This window comes from Pimephales promelas, chromosome 17, assembly GCF_988280905.1.
Source record: "Pimephales promelas chromosome 17, fPimPro1.hap1.1, whole genome shotgun sequence".
Lineage (NCBI taxonomy): Eukaryota > Metazoa > Chordata > Actinopteri > Cypriniformes > Leuciscidae > Pimephales > Pimephales promelas.
This window is the reverse complement of record NC_142785.1, coordinates 32449478-32468564: the sequence shown is the minus strand read 5'-3', so window position 1 is coordinate 32468564 and position 19087 is coordinate 32449478. Positions and strand designations below refer to the sequence as shown.

Genomic DNA, 19087 nt, shown 5'->3' with positions numbered 1-19087 from the left:
TTGTATTGATTTACATATTATTAATGTGAATATATTTAAAGGGGTGATAAACTGAGAAATCAAATTTTCCTTGAGCTTTTGACATCTAAGAGGTCATCATTTTATAAGGAATATCCTGTAAGTTTCAGAACTGAAAACGTCCTTGTTAGTCCAATAAAAGCTTTTATAGACACCAGGCTCAGCAAACGACTCGTTTTTCAAAGTGGGGAACTATGACGTCAAAGAGGATAAAACCCCACCCCCGCAGAAGAAGATCAACGCCTGCTTCAACACGGCCGCTTTAGCGCCACCGATTCGCGCATTACCCGCATAGCTAAATAACATAGATTCCTACCTCGTGATGACAAACCAGAGCTACAGAGCAATACAGAATATTGTGCAGCGCCTGGTTGTGGAAGAAGACAGTCGCTGCATAAGCTTCCTCTGGATTCCAATAGGACTGCATGGATAAACTTTATTTTTAATGACGTTCAGCTGATGAGGTAAAACATTATCATCTGTTCGCTTCATTTCACTGAGGATTGTTTTGTAAGAGTAAAGAGTAAAGAACGGTGCTGTGCCGCCTAAATTGGATCCGACAGCAATGGTGCAACACACAGACTCTGGGTCGAACATGTATGGGTGAATCATTCGGGTTGCCATTTTACAACATTGGTTGTTTTCAAAACAATTTCCCCCAAGTGCATCGAGTGAGTTGAAACTCATTATAATATGCAAAACTGTTATCCACTCACAGCAGTGGGCGTTTACTTTCAAGTCTTTAGTGCGAGACACCCATAAAAACTGAGCGTTTTTCAGCTAGGCTCAAAACTAGGGTAGAAAATAGCCTATTATTCATTTTGATGTTTTTGAATGTAAAAACCAAGTGAATGTCAAAAGTTGACCTCAGACAACAATATAATAAAATTTAAAAAGCCAGTTCATGACCCTTTTAATCTGCAATATACAGTATAATTCTCTCTTTCTCCTTTTTCCCTAAAGTGCCTTTCTCCACCCCAAGTGTCGACCCCTGCTACAACTATACCAGTCTGGATGAGCCTTGGAGATCCACAGACAACTATTACTATAATAACTATTACTATGGCATGTGTGATTATAATGTGGAGTGGAATGGCTGGTACAGGATGTTCAACAATGGTGAAAATGCTCAGATGTCAGAATCATGTGTAAATCAGTACACGTGTGGCACTTATAATCCACTGACGCTCAACGGCGCTCACCCACAGCTGGAGGATGGAGTGGTCACCCGTCAGGTCTGTCTCTCCTCATGGGGTGACTGCTGTACTTACAAATCCCATCCTATAAGAGTCAAAGCCTGTCCAGGAAATTACTACGTTTATGAGTTTGTCAAGCCGATATTTTGTGGAGCTTACTGTGTTGGTGAGCACTTACTCATATGATCTCAGCCATTTACTTTTCTGGAATTTAAAATGAAATGATTGATGTTAATATAAAATGTTCCTAATACCAGATTCCTCAAACCAGTCCATCTCATCAACAACAGAGACGATCCCATCCATAGGATCCATTACTCCACCAATCACAACCACTGGTAAAGTATTAGTCTTGCTTCCTTCATAAACTCTCTTGAACATGATCTTGTTCCTTTTAATCAGATTAATTAAATTCATAGCTAAATGAATTTCCGCAGAAAATATTTACAAAAATCACATTAGTAAAAAGCAATTCAGCTCACAAATGAGTATGTAATTCAAACTCTCTATATTTGAATGTAAACAGAAGGTATTTTTACACAAAGTGAAGTACTAAAACTTTGTAAACAGTGAAATCTAAACCACCAGTGTTTCTCAAACTCAGTTCATAACCCCTGTCTGCATACACCTACCACTAGAAAGAGGGAAATTACTGCATTTACAGACAGATATTTATATATTATTATATCTGGATTATATTCGTCTAAAATAACCCAAAACACATAGTAAATGATATTGATAGAAAGAACAACAATATACTATAAAACTGTATCAATGTATAAAAGGCTATCATATATATATATATATATATATATATATATATATAAGAATAAGAGTGTAATTTGATATCCTTTTATTCATTCATACAGATTCATAGTATATTGTTGTTCTTTGCTATAATGTCACTTACTTGAAAAAAACTTTTTTAATGGGGGCACGGTCAGTTCTAAAATTAATACGTTTTAATTTTGAAAGAACAAACAAAATTCGCATTTTCAGTCAACAGTGTGTGGACTCAAAGGGACTCAAATTTGGCTGTTTTTATCTCGTTTTGTCAGCTAAATGAGAGATGTTCTGAAAGCTTACGACAAATTGTCTTCAGTGTCAACTTAAAATGCAAATGAAACAGTGAGCTTAAGTAAACAGTTAAACAACTGTTTAATGACATAACCACTACAAAAAATACACATCAAAAAACATTTATTTATTCATTCCTCAAAATATATATTTTTAATATTTCCTTGACAACAGCTCCCCCTGTTGACCCCTGCTACAACTACAATATCCTGGATGATTCATGGAGAGAAATTGAATTGAAACTTGCCGGCCCAGAAAAGTTTTTAAAGATGTGTAATTAAAATGTGATTTCCAGTCAACAGTCTGTGCAGGGAACCACTTGCATTTTTATTTATTTAGCAAATAGTGGTAAAATAGACCAAATAGGCAAATAGAGGTTTTGAAAGCACTGACTTCTTGGTCAATTTGCTTGTAATATTTGTACCCAAATGCAAAGGGACTCAAATGTGGCTGTTTTATAGCACAACTGATACCAAAAATACATGTCACAGCTTCATTTATTCAGCAAAATGTATATTTGTAATTTTTCCATGACAACAGCTCCCCCTGTTGACCCCTGCTACAACTACACTATCCTGGATGATTCATGGAGAGCCACCAACAATCAACATTCCTCTCAGATAATGTGTGACACTGCGGTCAGCTGGAACGGCTGGTACCGTCTCTTCATTCAGGGTCAGAGCGTTCAGATGCCGGACACATGTGTTGATGAGTATAGTTGTGGCACTCATGCTCCTCTGTGGCTGAACGGAGGACATCCAACAGTTGAGGATGGAGTGGTCACTCGAGATGTCTGCGGTCACTGGAGCAATAACTGCTGCTATTTCCAGTCCAATCCCATTAAAGTCAAAGCCTGTCCAGGAGATTTTTATGTCTATGAGTTTGTGAGTCCAACTGGCTGCAGTTTGGCATACTGTGCAGGTAAATAAATTTACATGTGCCCTTCGTTTATGTAAGAGATAATTTTTTTTTTAAATCTAATATTTATCATTTATTTCAGATTCAAGCAACATAACCACAACCACTACTACTGTCTTGCCAGAGACAACCACAACCGAAACTACAACAACAGAAACTACAACCATGGACACTACGACTGGTAAGATACGTTGTGTTCAGGGCCAATCAGCCCTACAGTATACACACACTACGGAAGTTGCGTAGGGCCCCGCAATTTACTCATGGCCCCGACAATCAATGTTTGATGATGTCAATCTGGCCACCTCGAACATTTCTCTAGATTTTGCAGTGACCATGCATGACACCATACCATGAAATATGCCAGTTTTTAGGCCACAGAATAACGTTTGTGTTTATACCAGTTACGTTTAACTGTAACACAATGATAATAAGCTATTCATTGTGGAGTGTGCATGGTGAAGTGAATGTCTTACCTATGAAAAAAAACTTTTGCCAATATCTTTGGATCAGAGATGCGTCCATTGATCAAATTTCCCACGATCAAAGAGGATACGCATGTGCACAGCAAAAATCACAACTTTTGCTGGCTGCGCATGAAAGTTATTTAAGGTGTCTTAACTGTACCCGTCCTACAATATGGGTGAAGAACAGAACTAGTTAAAGGAGGATAGTGGGAACACTGGGGTGTCAGGTGTTACAGTGTGGCGATGGCAAATTGTTCATGGTTTACCAAGGCAGGGAGGTCAGGATCGGCTCTGATTGTGTTACAATATAGAGGATTATTGATTGGCATCAGCAATAATATGGGTTTCCAAAAAAATATTATGGGTTTGCGATGGATGTTACGGTACGGAAGCCCTGAACCGCAACATAAAAAAAAAAATCTTGCATTTCAAAATTAAAGTCTAAATGTTTCGAGATAAAAGTCGAAATGCTAGATTTTATTTATTTATTTTTTAACATTTTTAACATTTTTTTAATTTTTTACGTTGCGCTTCAGGGCTTCTGTATGTAAAAAAAAACTGATGTAAAAAAAAAACGTATGTAAAAAAAACTGTTAAAGTTTTTTACAGGATGTTAAAACTGATTTTTAAAGCTATATAGGCTGTTATATTATCAGTCACATTTAAGTGATTCAGCCATAGGCAAGAGGCCAAAGGTAATCACAGCCATGCAGATATATGTCATAATGCTGAATCAAATGTTTTATTTCATTATTCAGAGATTGCAAATATTATGATGGGGACATTAGGGTAAATGACATTAAAAGGATGACAATGGCATTACTAATAAATCTTCAATAATGTTTTTCTTTTTCTCTCAGACAATGGCATTAATATTACGAGCCGATTTTATCCATTTGGAACTGGAGACTCAGTAAATGGACACATTGATGATGGAAGTTCATCAGTTATATACCTCCAGCAGCCGTTTATATTTTTTGGGCAAACATACAACCAAATCAATGTAAGTCAATCTGATGTAAAAGGATTTTGGATTTTGAGTGTCTAAAACATGTCTGTAAACTCTCTTTGTGAAAAGGTAAATGGAAAATGACCATTCACTGCAGTTTAAAATACTGTTGCAATTAATTGCCACCTGATAATAAGACCTCTTCTATTTCAGGTTAACAACAATGGACACTTGACTTTTGACGGGGCATTCAACAGCTACTCTCCATACCAGTTCCCAGCTTTTGGAGGGAAAGACATCATCGCTCCATTCTGGACAGACATTGACAACCGCTGGAATGGTGTCATCTCATATCAACAATACACCTCTGGCAGTGTCCTTACACAGGCGACCCAAGACATAAACCAATACTTCCCTGACTTGAGTTTCTCTGCTTCATGGGTCTTTGTTGCAACATGGGATAGAGTTGCATACTACTACAATTCAGGAACAGTAAGTAGCACAATTTGGTACCATGGAGACCTTCATGTGCCCATTTAAACATAAATATCGGTATAACACACGTTTTCTTGCTTCACTAAAATTATTATTATTTGTCTTTTTTAAGGAAACATCTTTCCAAGTGGTTTTGATTTCAAATGGCCATCTCTCATTTGTTGTAATGAACTACGGTGCAATCGCTCCAACGCAACGATACGTACAGGTAGGCACGAGATGACATTGATATGATGTATTGAACAGTTTATGACTAACTAATCAGACATCTGAATATCTTCATTATCATTAGGCTGGTTATGACACCATCGACTCAAGTCACCATTTCTCAATAACTGGATCACTCCAGAATGGCATCACAAGCCTACCATACAGCAGCAATGTCGATGTGCCAGGCAGATGGGCCTTCAGGACAGATCATGGAACACGTGGTTGTCAGTTTAATGGTAAAACTGCTTTTCTGATTCCTTGAAATATTTGAAATACTATGAATGACTTTTTCAAATGTAATGATACCATGCTAGTGAGCCATTGGTGACGCCTTCCAGTAATTACACACTTTTTGTGTTTCTATCCATAAACTCTTTGTTATAGGTTTTCCAGTGCAGCTGGGAGACTCCTTCTGGAGTGATGCCACCTGTCAGCAGAGATGCTCCTGCACCAGACATGGCATCCAGTGCAGCTCTGAGCCCTGTACTTATTCCCAAGCTTGTCGTCCAGCTGCTTTCCAATACTCTTGTCAGAACATTCAGAGGCAAACATGCACCATCGCGGGTGATCCTCACTACTACACCTTTGACAATCAGATATTTCACTTTCAAGGAACCTGCACATATGTTCTGTCTGAGGTTCGTAATGCTGCTATGGGTTTCCATTTATTTAGAGAAGAGATATATTAAAACATTGGGTATCTTTTACTTATTCTGAATTTTTGTCAATGTTTAGGCATGTGGAAATGGTTTGCCGTACTATCGCATTGAGGGGAAAAACGAGCATCGGGGTAGCACACATGTGTCATGGACTCGGATGGTCAGAGTTTTCGTCTATAATGAAGAAATTGAATTGCTCAAAAATCACTATTATGAGGCAAAGGTAATAATCACTGTATTGCTGTAATGTTGATTTGAGTTCAGCCATCCACCATCTTCCTAATGTCTGTTTTCAACATTGTCAAGGTTAATGGGACCTTTCTTGCAACACCATTCACCCTCCACAATGGATCCATCCAAGTCTACCAGTCAGGCTTTTCCTTGGCCATCAGCACAGATTTTGGTCTCCTAGTGACCTATGATGCATATAGCTATGTCACCATCTCTGTACCGTATGACTACCAGAATGCCACATGTGGTCTGTGTGGGAACTATAACCTACATCCCGAAGATGACTTCCGTTCAGTCTCTGGGGAGATCTTGAGCTCGGATGTTGACTTTGCCAACTCTTGGAAGGTAGAGGGTGACACAGATCCTGAATGCCATGATGTCAGGTGCACAGGTCTCGCTTGTGCAGTTTGTACCAACAGTGAAATGAGCCTTTACAGTGACACAAATCACTGTGGAATCCTGGGAGATGTTTCGGGGCCTTTTGCATCTTGCCATTCTGTGTTTTCACCACAGACCTACATGGAGAACTGTGTCTATGATCTTTGCTTAGGAGGAGGGTACCAGCCTATTCTGTGCCAGGCTCTCAATGTGTATTCTGCTCAATGCCAACAGCAGGGTGTACAACTAGGACAGTGGAGGCAACCAGGCTTTTGTGGTAAGTGCCATGTTTATCGGAAGTAAATTTGGCATTCAGCTTAATGTAACTGAAATATTTGGTAAAGGATCCAGAGTTTGATGCATATTCTTATTTCTGCTTTCCATTTCCAGAAATCTTATGCCCTGAGCACAGTCATTTTGAGTCTCATGGAACAAGCTGCCCTGCAACTTGCAGCAACCCATCTGCCCCAATGAACTGTCCCTTGCCGAATCAGGAGAGCTGTATTTGTGATGATGGGTACATCCTCAGTGCTGGACAATGTGTGCCTGAAGTAAACTGTGGCTGCACATTTGAGGGCTTCTATTACTCCGAGGGACAGTCTGTGGTGTTGGACGAGGACTGTGGGAGACAGTGTGTTTGCAGTGGCATGTCAATGATCTGCTATCAGCACCAATGTGGTCCAGCAGAGGTGTGTGGACTCCATAATGGTGTGAGGGGCTGCAGACCCATCAGTTATGCTTCTTGTTCGGTTGAAGGCCTGGGTTCATACCACACCTTTGATGGACACACTTTCAGATACCCAGGAGCTTGTGGACTGACCCTTGCAAGAGTAATGGGGCCGTCCCAACTGCCATACTTTGTTCTGACTGTGGAGAAAGTACCCAGAGGCCTTCAAGACTTTTCCAGGTTCCTAAATTTTGAGGCAGGAGGAACTCATGTTTCCATTGAATTGGGAGAAGGAAGCAATGTACAGGTTAGCTCAAAAATTACTTGGAGCAGTTGAACCTAATTATTATAAACTCATACACTAGATGAATTAACCTTCATATTCTCCTCAGGTGGATGGACAGATGGTTGGCCTTCCCATCAGTGTTGGTTCCAGTCAGATCCACATCTACCACAGTAGTGTGAGGGGTTTCGTGTTGGAGACAAACTTTGGAGTGACCGTTAGAGCTGACTGGCCGCACATTGTCCGAATCACGGCTCCGACCACTTACAATGGTACACTTGGAGGTCTGTGTGGGAACTTGAATGGAAACCATGATGATGAATTCTACAGCCCGGATGGGGTCCTGCTGGATGACTCCCAGCAATTTGCAGATAGTTGGCGTGACGGATCCCTGTCAGCCAACTGTGAGGACCCAGCAGACATTTGGGAATCAGGACTTTATCAGAACAGAAGCGAGTTCAGTGAGATCTGCAGCATCATGACAATGAGCGATGGACCGTTTGCTGAATGCAGCAGAACACTAGATCCTTGGCAGCGGATTGAAGACTGCATTCAGATGCTGGAGCAGACGGAGGGTGCCAGGGAGGCTCTATGTGAAGCCCTGCGAGGGTACACACTACTGTGCCAACAGAATGGCATTGCAGTTGGAGAGTGGAGGAGTATCACCCACTGTGGTTAGTATCTTCTGAGGTGGTAAGATTTTCAGAATTAAAACTATATACAGTATCTTCTTCAAAATTCTGATCATTCATTTCCTTTCCTTCCCGTTTCCATCTCAGATCCCAATTGTCCAGCAAATACCCATTTTGAACTGTGTGGCACATCTTGTCCTGCGTCCTGCCCTGGCCTCTCATTTCCCTTCCAGTGCGCTCTGCCATGCCAGGGGGGATGCCAGTGCGATGATGGACTAGTGCTGGATGGAGATCGCTGCGTTCCCCCCACTGGTTGCGGCTGCCACTATCATGGCCGCTATCGGCAGCCTGGAGAGCACTTCTGGCATGGTGAAGAGTGCCAGTTCCAGTGTGTCTGTGATGGAATCACTGGTAATGTCCATTGCACACCATCATCTTGCAGTGATCAAGAAATCTGCCGTGTGGTGGAGGGGGAGTATGGCTGCCATCCTCGTCCACACGGTAGCTGTTATGCTTCTGGAGATCCCCATTATATCTCCTTCGATAGAACCTACTTTGACTTTCAAGGCACATGCCGATATGTGCTGGCTACAGTGTGTGATGATACCCGTGGACTACAACACTTCCAAGTTGATGCAAGAAATGAAGCATGGAATGGATGGCCTGTGTCAATAACTGTTGAAGTTTTTGTCAATGTCTCTGGGCATCTTGTGCAAATGTCAAAGGACTTGAACGGTTATTCTGCTGTTAAGGTAAGTAAGTCCCACTCACTGTAATCAATGTAATTATTGATAAGAATGTTTGTATAAACAAGCTGAACTTTTTCTCCAATTAGGTTGATGAAGAGATCAGAAACCTCCCTGTTTATCTCGACTCTGGTCGAGTGTCTGTCTACTCCACAGGACAGTTCGTCTATGTCTCAACTGACTTTGGTTTCAGTGTCAGTTTTGGTGGTTCCTGGGAGGTAAATATTGTTGTGCCAGTAGACTACAGTGGAGCTATGTGTGGCATCTGTGGCAACTTTAATGGCCATCCGGAGGACGACTTCCTCACTCCTTCAGGTGCTCTGGCATCTTCAGTGGACCAGTTTGGTGCAGAATGGATGGTTGAGGACGACATATCATGTAATCATGGCTGTGGAGACCATTGTCCTTTGTGCCAAGATGAGAGCACAACTCAAGCCTTGTGTGAGATCATCAGAGACAATCAGGGTCCCTTTAGCTTCTGCCACAGTTCTGTAGATCCACAAGCCTACTTTGATAACTGTGTGTTTGATGTGTGCATCTCTGGGAACCACAACGATGTCTTGTGTCGCTCTGTCCAATCCTATGTGAGTGCTTGTCAATCTGTCAATGCCATGGTCTACCCCTGGAGAGAACTTGCATCATGTGGTAAGTGACTGGAGATATTTAAAAAGACCAGTGCAATTAAACTAAACATTTATTTATTTCCCTTATTCGAGGAGTTTTCATTTAATCTCAAATAATGAATAGTGTACATATTGTTTCATGTACATATTTTATACTTTTTGTTCCATTGCCAGTCATGGACTGCTCTTCAAACATCCCAAACAGTCATTATGAGGTGTGTGGCACCGACTGTGGCCGCACATGCGCTAGCAGCATCGATGCTAGTTGTGAACACACATGCTCTGAAGGTTGTTTCTGTGATGAGGGATTTGTGAGGAGTGGAGGACTCTGTGTACCAGTGGAGCAATGCGGTTGCTTGTATGATGGATTCTACTATCATGTGAGGATTAATTTAAAACATCATATTTTTATCTTAAGCCATATTATATAGTGCAATGGATAAGGGGAAGCATAGCCTTAGTGTATTATGGCTCCATACATCACCTCAAAAAATTGGGAAGGTTAACCGTAAGGTTAAAACCATGGTACAAAGATGGTCTCATTATAATACTTGTATTTACATTTACTTCTAAAAACTACATGGTGAGACCATGTTTTTGTATGTAAAAATGATCACCGATTTTATGTTTTGGATATGTAAAGTTTATTGTCATGGTTGGTTTTGTAGATTGGGGAACAGTTCTTGGATTCAACATGTTCCCAACGCTGTGAGTGTTTTGCTCCAAATGATCTACGCTGCACTGCTTCCCTCTGCCCAGCGGCCATGGAGTGTATGGTCAGAAATGGACGGCGTGACTGCTTCAGTCCAATGTCCACATGCACAGTCTGGGGCGACCCCCACTACATCACCTTTGATGGGGCTGTGGCCCACTTTCAGGTATGCTGTTTTTGTTGAGGACAAATTACTTAAGAGTCAAGTTTATTCAAAGGAGGGTTATTGGTGTTAGAATATCTAAACAAGGTTGGATTTCAAATGTCTGTAACACAGTTCGTTGTTATGGGAAGAAGGAGGCTGGAACCGGCAAACGTTTAACACTCAATTTAATAAATAAAACAAACAAAAACAAAACGAAAGTAAAAGACAGAAGCCCCTCACAGACAATTACTGTCACACATAATAAAACAAAAAACAACATAAGAGTCCAGGCCTGTTCCTCTCTCGATCTTCACTGTCGTCACTCCGTCCGCTCTCTCACTCGCAGATGTCGCTCATTAGTTATCTCACCACCGGCCTCACGCTCTTCTCTCACGGCCCTCAGCCCCGCCCTGCTCACCACAATGTCTTTCATGAATCGAAGAATATTCATATATTTATGTATGTATGCATTGTCCTGCAAGATATTTATGAGAGGGAAGTGAAAGAAATAATGAATACTATGGCCTGGTTTCATAGACTTAGATTGGCTTTATGCCCAGCTGCACTACTTCCTGAACTTCAGCCAGCTCCTTGTTTCCTGTCTGCCATTATTGGCAAAATTGATTAATTCAGGTGTGTCTGATTATTGTTGCCATGACTACTGAGGTCAGGTACACATGAATTAATCAATTTGGCCAATAATGGCACACAGGAAACAAGGAGCTGGCTGAAGTTCAGGAATTAGTGCAGCTGGGCATAAAGCCCATATGTAGAGAATCGAGGCGAATCAAACACAACTTAATCAAATTAATCTCTCATGGGATTAATTCACATGGCTTCAACACTCCAAGTTCTGGAGCCCACATCACATTCCAGAGTCACGGAACGGCTCCATGCTGTCTGCTCTGGTTAAGTAACCCCCCTCAGAGCAGGACTTTTATTGCCCGCATTCTCCACCAATTATATGTAGCAAATGCAACATATAATAATATACATAAAATGTATTAAAGGGGCCGAAGGCCAATTTAGCTCAAAGAGAAATGATTCATTGATTTGCAATTTGAATCTATGGAACCGAATCACTGAACCGAGCAAATGACTCGTTTGGAGTTCATTTGAACGGGCCGTAATTTGCAAGGATATAAATACCAAATCTATAGTGAAACACTGTCTTAGCAAGGTAACTTTAGATCGAACAGTACAAGACATTAAGTCAGAGTCACTCTAAGACAGTCACTCTTTCCAACTCACTCTTTCACTCTTGCCTTGTGTTGTGTTTGCACATTTAATGTCTTGTACTGTTCGATCAAAAGTTACCTTGCTAAGACATAGTGTTTCACTATCGATTTGGTATTTATATCCTTGCAAATTACGGCCCGTTCAAATGAACTCCAAACGAGTCATTTGCTCGGTTCAGTGATTCGGTTACATAGATTCATTGCAAATCAATGAATCATTTCCCTTTGAGCTAAATTGGCCTTCGGCCCCTTTAATACATTTTATGTATATTATTATATGTTGCATTTGCTACACCAGAATTAGGCTTTAGTTTAATTAGGACATTTTGGTAGCTTTTATAAACATGCCTTAGAAAAAAACTTGTGTGCATCTTGTTATAAAACGATGGAAAGTTGCTTTTATTTAAAACAGCTCAAACATGCATTTTAGTCTGGGACTAGCTTAAGCCTTGTCTGTAAAACCGGGAGTAAGTGTATTGTGTTCATCTTACCAGGGAACATGTTCCTATGAGATCGCCCAGACCTGCGGTAATGTGACGGACAGTGATCTGCAGTTCCGTGTAGTGGCCACCAACAGGCACCGGGGGAACATGCTGGTGTCATTTGTGTCTGCAGTGGATGTTTGGTTGTCTCAGCATGAACAACATATGCACATCAGTATTGGGCAGAACAGGAGAGTTAGAGTAAGTTACTCTTTAATTGATGCCAATATAAATACATATTTCACTTTTTCTCTCTTCTTATGTTGACATTTTCTGATTCTCCTCCAGGTTGATGGAAATGCTCTTGACACACCGGCTTATCAAGTCAATGATCTTGTAGAGGTACATGAGGAGCAGGGATTTGTCATTCTAAATGCATTCAATGAATTTATTGTCCATTTTGACGGACATAGCAGCCTTCTAGTCAGAGTGAGTGAAAGATTCGATGGATCTCTATGTGGAATGTGTGGAAATTTCAATGGTAATCCTGCGGATGACAAAGTGCTGCCCAGTGGAGAACTCGCTTCTGATGACGTTTCCTTCGGCCACAGCTGGAAATCAGACACCAGCATTCCTGGGTAAGAACCGCAAGACTTTAGGACAGTCATTTTTACTGGTGGGTTGTGATCCAACTTTTGGGTTTTGATGGATGAAGAAAAGGGTTCATGTGATTTGTGGAGTTCTTTCAGCTCAAACAGTAGGGCAAGGCACTATCAATGCATGGCCATGGTTTGATTCCCATGAACTTATAAAATGTATGTCTTGAAAGCAATGAATCATTTGCCATTAAAGCCCCTATCGAATGCAATAAAAGTGAATTGTTTGCTGCTGACAGACTGAAACATTGCATGAATGTAATGTAACATATTTGTATTTACAAATTGCCATTGATTTATCATTGACCAGATCATTCCCTGGTGGAGCCAAGAGGCCTTTATGTACTGTATATGGTTTGCATGCTCTTCTTGTGTCAGGATGGGTTTTACCCAAATTCAAAGACTGCTCTGCCAACCCCGATTGGGAGAAACCAAAAATAGAGAGAGATATAGATTGGCTTCCAAATGTTGATTTCATTCAGATGTTTAATTTTCTTGTGTTCAGTGCTCAGTGTCCAAATTAAAACTCTCTCTGTTGAATTCTAAACATATAATTGAGCTGAAGTGTCCTTGTATTCTTCAGCTGCGGTGCCCGAGACCAGACTGGTAATGTTGATGAGTGTCCATCCAGGCAGAGGTATTCTGATCTCTGTAGTATTATCACCAACACCTCTGGCCCCTTCCAGAACTGCCATCTTCATGTTGACCCGGCACCTTACTTCTACTCCTGTGTGTATGATCTGTGTCTCTACACACGTGCAAATGGCATGCTATGTTCAGCTGTTGAGGCCTATGAGACAGCTTGTGCCATCTTGCAGATACAGATCCCAGAATGGCGCTCGGGTCTGCGGTGCGGTGAGTCAAAAGCACATTTCAGCACAGATTATTTTGTGATTTTGTCACCAGTGTTACCAAACACGGCATGTCACATTGAGCCAGACGTACCGATATTAAACTTGACTGAAAAATCATGTGAAAAAGTAATCGTTGCTACACATTTCACATGTGAAGAACTTGGAGGGCTTTTATTTGTAAATCCCAAACATATCACCACCCCAATTTATTTCATATGGTCAGGTGAATGAAAAGTGAACTATTTATGGATAGTATAAAAAATTACATGACCCATTTAATTCACTCAAAAATATTTATTTTCTTACCTCGAGGACTGCAGACTGATCAATTCAGGGGACCCGAATGTGAACCTCTGTCCCTGTTAACATGACTCAGTGTCTTTGTGCTGTATTTGATCGATCTTTTCCTCTTAGATGTGAGAGATCGCTGTTCTGAACTTAGCTGCTCTGAGGATGAATGGTGTGGGAAGAAAAATGGTGTTTATGGCTGTTTATGTAACGAAGACCATCACAGACCACAACCTGACTCTTTTGGTTGGTATCATTTAACAATTTTTTTTTTCCGTCATAAGTTTCGACATTTCCTCAATGACAATATTTTGTGTTTTAATCCCCTCAGATTTCTCAGAAACCTGTGAAAGCAGCTCTGGCTCCATATCTGTGTCTCGCTGTCAGCTCTTTGAGGCTGGTTTTCCAGCTGATGTCTTACACCTCAATGATCCCGACTGCAAAGGAACGGTCCGGAACGGCCGAGTGGAATTCCATTTTGATAATGATGAACACAAGTGTGGAACAAATCTTGTGGTGGGTTTAACTGTGTATAATCTATTCAATACACCATCTAAATATTTGTAGTGTCTGATAGCACCCACAGAGTTTGATCTGACCCCTTGGGGAATCTCTCTGAGACTTTGAGAAGTGTCTAGAGCGGTCTGTAAGGACACTGAATCTGTAACGACAAAATAAAGGGCCCAAACAAACCTCCCTATAGACTTGTTGAGTTATACAAAGTGCATTTATACAAAGTGCATAACTAGGCACAGACTATTTACACTAACTCCACCCGACAGGTAGAACATAGTACAAGTGTTCACAAGTGTTCAACAGATAGCAAAAGTGTTTAACAGATCTTTAATTGGCCCATAATTGAAACTGCATGTGGTGTTGTCACGTTGATCAGACATTGACACAACACGTGCATATGACCACACTCAAAACCATGTCTCCCTTCCTGGACCTTCGAGAACCTGCTGTAGTACAATAAGCTGCTGCCTTTTTAAAATACCTTTAATTCAGTTTAGGCTAAAATACAAATGTTATATTTGTTGTCCACAGGCTAACGGCACCCACTTCATCTATAACAACTTTATTGTGGGGACACCGAGATCAGAAGGTCTAATCATCAGCAGACAGAAAATCCTGCATCTTAATTTCAGCTGTGCTTATCCTCAATCACAAACACTTTCCATGAATGTGGAAATCAATCCACTGGGGAGGTGAGAGTAAAATACAGATTCTGGAATTTTCAGAATTTTACCCATGACAAAAAAAAAGTGGTTTTAACACAAATCTATCCATTATTTCGACAGCATGGTGACCAAGCCTCTTCCCGCTGGTGAAGGCAGATATCAGGTCTGGATGATCCCATATGAGGATGATGAGTTTACCCGGCCCTTCACTGGTCGAGTGGATGCAGAGCTCGACCAGGAGATGCATGTGGAAGTTCGTGTTGAGGGGGTCGACAGCCGCCAGTTCGCCCTGGTGATGGACACGTGTTGGGCTACACCTGTGAATGATCCCGATTACAGCCTCCGCTGGGATCTCATCCTTTCAGAGTAAAGCAGGACTTCTTTCTATTCTTTTAAGCCTATAGCCTTAACTCAATATAGTGTTTGAATAAATAATAATCATATACTTTTAAGGATTGCCTTACATGCTTTGTCTTTCAGTATTTCAGAACTAAAGCATGAGATCATCTGAAACAGTTAATACAAAATTGAAAGACTCTGTGATTATTGATATTCTCAGGTGTCCGAATCCAGATGACGACACAGTGGATCTGCTGCAGAACGGCGTCTCGACATCCAGCCGTTTCTCCTTCAGGATGTTCATCTTCACTGCAAACTCCACTAGGCTTTATCTGCACTGTGCTGTTCACCTTTGCCTTCTGTCAAGCAATCGCTGCTCAACGGTGAGTATTGAGTAATTTACATCTGTCCCTCATAATTAATGTAATGAAAGTTTTAGGAATTTGCTATTGATCAATTCCTGTCGATCAGAGAAATATCTCTCTAAATGTCCATGATGCTGAGGTTTAATGTTCAAGCCTGAAATGCTTGATTTTTCTGCCCTCTTCTGGAGACTCGGTGCACTCTTTTATCGTGTTTGTTCAGTGATATTTAACAGAGATTCACACAGCTGGATTTTGCTCTTTTCTCTATTAGGACTGTGGCTCTGGACACCAGCGGAGAGAGCGCAGGTCTCTGGACTTCCATGACAGTGCTTCCATATCCATGGGTCCTCTGGTGTTGTCTGAAGGGAACACAGGTGAACATCTCATTTATTTCAGTCATTCAGTAAATAAAGGTTTATATGTAAATACATTATATTTCACTACATTTCATTATATCCCCTGTCCACAGATAAGTGGGTCCCAGAACAAGTGAAGGTATCTGAGGCTTCTTGTGTGTGTGGTTCTCTGATGCTGATACTTGTTCCTCTGATGAGTGTCCTCACACACTTTTAGTTTAGTACCACAACAATTTACATGCAGATTGTCTAGATGAGTAGTTTTAATTCATGTGGGACTGATGCTACACTGGTTGTGGGTTTCTAAACCATGCACTTCATGTGGACTAATAAGGGAATTATTTAATCGTTTATTTCTATATTAATCTTATTCTATACTTGAGGGAATGTGCTGCTACAACAGAGACCATCAGATTAATGTTTATTCAAATAATGCAAAAACATAATTTGGCCATTCCTTTTCTGTGGAGATTTGTGATATTGTTATTGTAGGCAATTAACTAATGTGAATTTCTTTTCCTAAAAATTGTGTTGTAATTTTTTTTATTCATTTTGTTTAAGGCGAGAAAAAGTTCTGAATTGTCTAAACGAGGAAAAAATAAATGCATTTTATGGTTGGCCTCAAAGTCTATTTTTGCTTTTTTTGATCATTTTCAGTCAGTAAAAGTACGAGAAAGATTAATAATCATAACATTATCTTTGTACTGTTATCTTTGCAATTGATAATTGACTTATTTTCCATCGTGATGCGATGATGATATGCATGAGAAGAGTTTTGCTATTTTACTTTCAGTTGTTTGAAGAATGTTGCAGCATTGGTTGAATTGTTCTTTTCATAAAGCAAGATGAGGTGAAGTTCAGTCTGTGTTCAGATTACACATGTTTTTAATTCTTCTAAATGTTCTTGTATTGTTCTAGTTCTCAGTGATAGCACGTGAAGAGAAAGTGAAATTAAAGAGCTTGTAGGACAGAGAGCAAGTTCAGATTTAGCATTGCTCTGACACTGTCCTCCATTGATCCTTTCATGTGAGAGCAACATTAATATTAACATTAATAACTGTTGACCACTGAGACACACTGCTGCATTTATGCAACATTCACATAAAACTGTTCTTATATTTTTGAAAGTAAATAATATTATTATTATTAATATCATATTGCTGAATGTTGTGTGGAAGTGTTTCTATTAAACCTGTTTGGATTTGACATAATATTAGAGATAGGATACTCTGAAGATATCTACATTTAATCATAAACAATCAGCAACGACCATATTGGGATATTCAGATTGCAAATTCCTGTCAAAACATGTTATGATAAATACATGAGCTATTAGATAAGTTTGATAAAGTAGAAAGTAATCTAAAGTATGAACTGCTTATTCTGATTATTCCAGTTGGTCTCTAAGGGTTAACATGCTGAACACGTGAAACACTCTTTGTCCTGGTATGTCATGTTGTAGTTTATCCGGTAAATTCAGTTTAGCAGGTTTTTAAATGTCTCAGATTTACATTAGTTTATTTCTCATTTCACATCCACATAGTTACACATAGAAACAGTTCATGCTTTATATTACTTTCTACTTTATCAAACGGATCTAATAGCTCAAATATTTATCTTTAAATATAACATTTAGTTTAATATTCAACAATATTGTTGATCTGCCTGCATTGATATGAGAACTGAAATGAGCTGGACGATGACATCACGGTTTTCTCCAGAGCGGCTATATATATATATATATAAACTGATTTAACAACTTTTGCAACTAAATGAAACATCACTGAACTGAACTTACTTAATATAAGCTGGACTGTGACGCTTCTTTCTTCTGGAAACAAACTTTGTTGCATTTTGTTATCACTCTGTATTGAAGCGCTATATAAATAAATGTGACTTGACTTGAAAACCTAGACACATGCACAAAAGCTTATGATGAACATTTGGGTCAAAGTTGTCTCTATTTTAATTCAATTAGTTGGTAATCAATCAGAGTTTGTTTAGGGAATAATTGAACAATATTCGTCCTCTTCAGTGTGTCTGTTTTGTACATGAGGTTTGAGCTTCACTGAGAGACAATAGATACGATCAGCTAACAATGTTCATGTCCGTGGCTTCGTGCTGTACATTCATAAAGGAGTGCATCGTTAGCCAACTATGGTCGCAAGTTCCGTCGTTATCAGCATAGTTCAACGAGTCTGTGTTTCCCGAAACAATCGCTCCAACGAACATGCGCAGCCGCAAGCAGCATCACAAAGTTGTGTGGTTTGAACGACAGCTCTCGACCTGTGGTTAGAGGCATCGTTTCTATATTGCATCACATTTTGACGTAATAAATCCTTATCTTGAGCAAAATAAGCAAGCTGACATTCATTATCCCGCCGGTAAAATAGCAACAGCGCCCAAGACCCGCACACAAAGTTACTTGCGCTTCGCGCTTGATGCGTTTCAGATCGTTAAAATAGGGCCCATAGTGTGTATAAACTCAATAAGTCACTATATGGGTTAAAACAGTCCGGGCGTAACTGGAACATGTTACTGAATGATCACCGGAATGACTTTGAACAAAATGATGCTGATCATGTTCAATTGTTTACTCTGAAATGTGAACACATCGCAGTGAACCTGACCATCAGGTTTGACAACACGAACAAGGAAATACACAGTACTTTTCATAAGATATATTATTGTCAGATTTACTGTGTGGATAAAAACTTATACCTAATGAAATGAAAAAAATAACAATAAACAAACAATTACTCTAATACAATTTTAAATACACTGCTGTTGGAGCCCGATCTCATGAAAGTTCGTATCTATGCACGAATGTCATTTCTCGTGGCATTTATACGCCAAAAACTGTTTTTGCGTGTTTATGGTGCGTTTTTCGCGTGCATATGATACACACTTTTTGCCTCACGAACTCCGCCCCCCCCACCCCCCTAAACCTAACCCAGGGTTTTTTAGTGCGTAGCATATGCA

General features: G+C 40.1%; 1 protein-coding gene across 2 annotated transcripts in view; it reads left to right on the top strand.

Moving 5' to 3' along the window:
• Positions 1-16739, top strand: part of LOC148971551 (alpha-tectorin-like) — a 53658-nt gene extending 36919 nt beyond the window's left edge. The window contains exons 17-43 of one of the 2 annotated variants that reach the window (XM_089122391.1): positions 982-1380; positions 1472-1552; positions 2832-3212; positions 3292-3390; positions 4537-4679; positions 4839-5117; positions 5233-5328; positions 5413-5566; positions 5715-5968; positions 6066-6212; positions 6296-6875; positions 6989-7572; positions 7658-8222; positions 8328-8932; positions 9016-9571; positions 9724-9929; positions 10218-10427; positions 12139-12327; positions 12415-12704; positions 13306-13577; positions 13991-14110; positions 14196-14380; positions 14912-15072; positions 15166-15411; positions 15605-15767; positions 16021-16123; positions 16219-16722. In XM_089122391.1, the coding sequence (XP_088978517.1) occupies positions 982-1380; positions 1472-1552; positions 2832-3212; positions 3292-3390; positions 4537-4679; positions 4839-5117; positions 5233-5328; positions 5413-5566; positions 5715-5968; positions 6066-6212; positions 6296-6875; positions 6989-7572; positions 7658-8222; positions 8328-8932; positions 9016-9571; positions 9724-9929; positions 10218-10427; positions 12139-12327; positions 12415-12704; positions 13306-13577; positions 13991-14110; positions 14196-14380; positions 14912-15072; positions 15166-15411; positions 15605-15767; positions 16021-16123; positions 16219-16322 (7172 nt within the window). In that variant the 3' untranslated portion in view covers positions 16323-16722. Of the gene's footprint in view, positions 1-981; positions 1381-1471; positions 1553-2831; positions 3213-3291; positions 3391-4536; positions 4680-4838; positions 5118-5232; positions 5329-5412; positions 5567-5714; positions 5969-6065; positions 6213-6295; positions 6876-6988; positions 7573-7657; positions 8223-8327; positions 8933-9015; positions 9572-9723; positions 9930-10217; positions 10428-12138; positions 12328-12414; positions 12705-13305; positions 13578-13990; positions 14111-14195; positions 14381-14911; positions 15073-15165; positions 15412-15604; positions 15768-16020; positions 16124-16218 lie in introns of both variants that reach the window. The other variant, XM_089122392.1, reaches the window with a different exon arrangement.
• The last annotated feature ends 2348 nt before the right edge of the window (positions 16740-19087 follow it).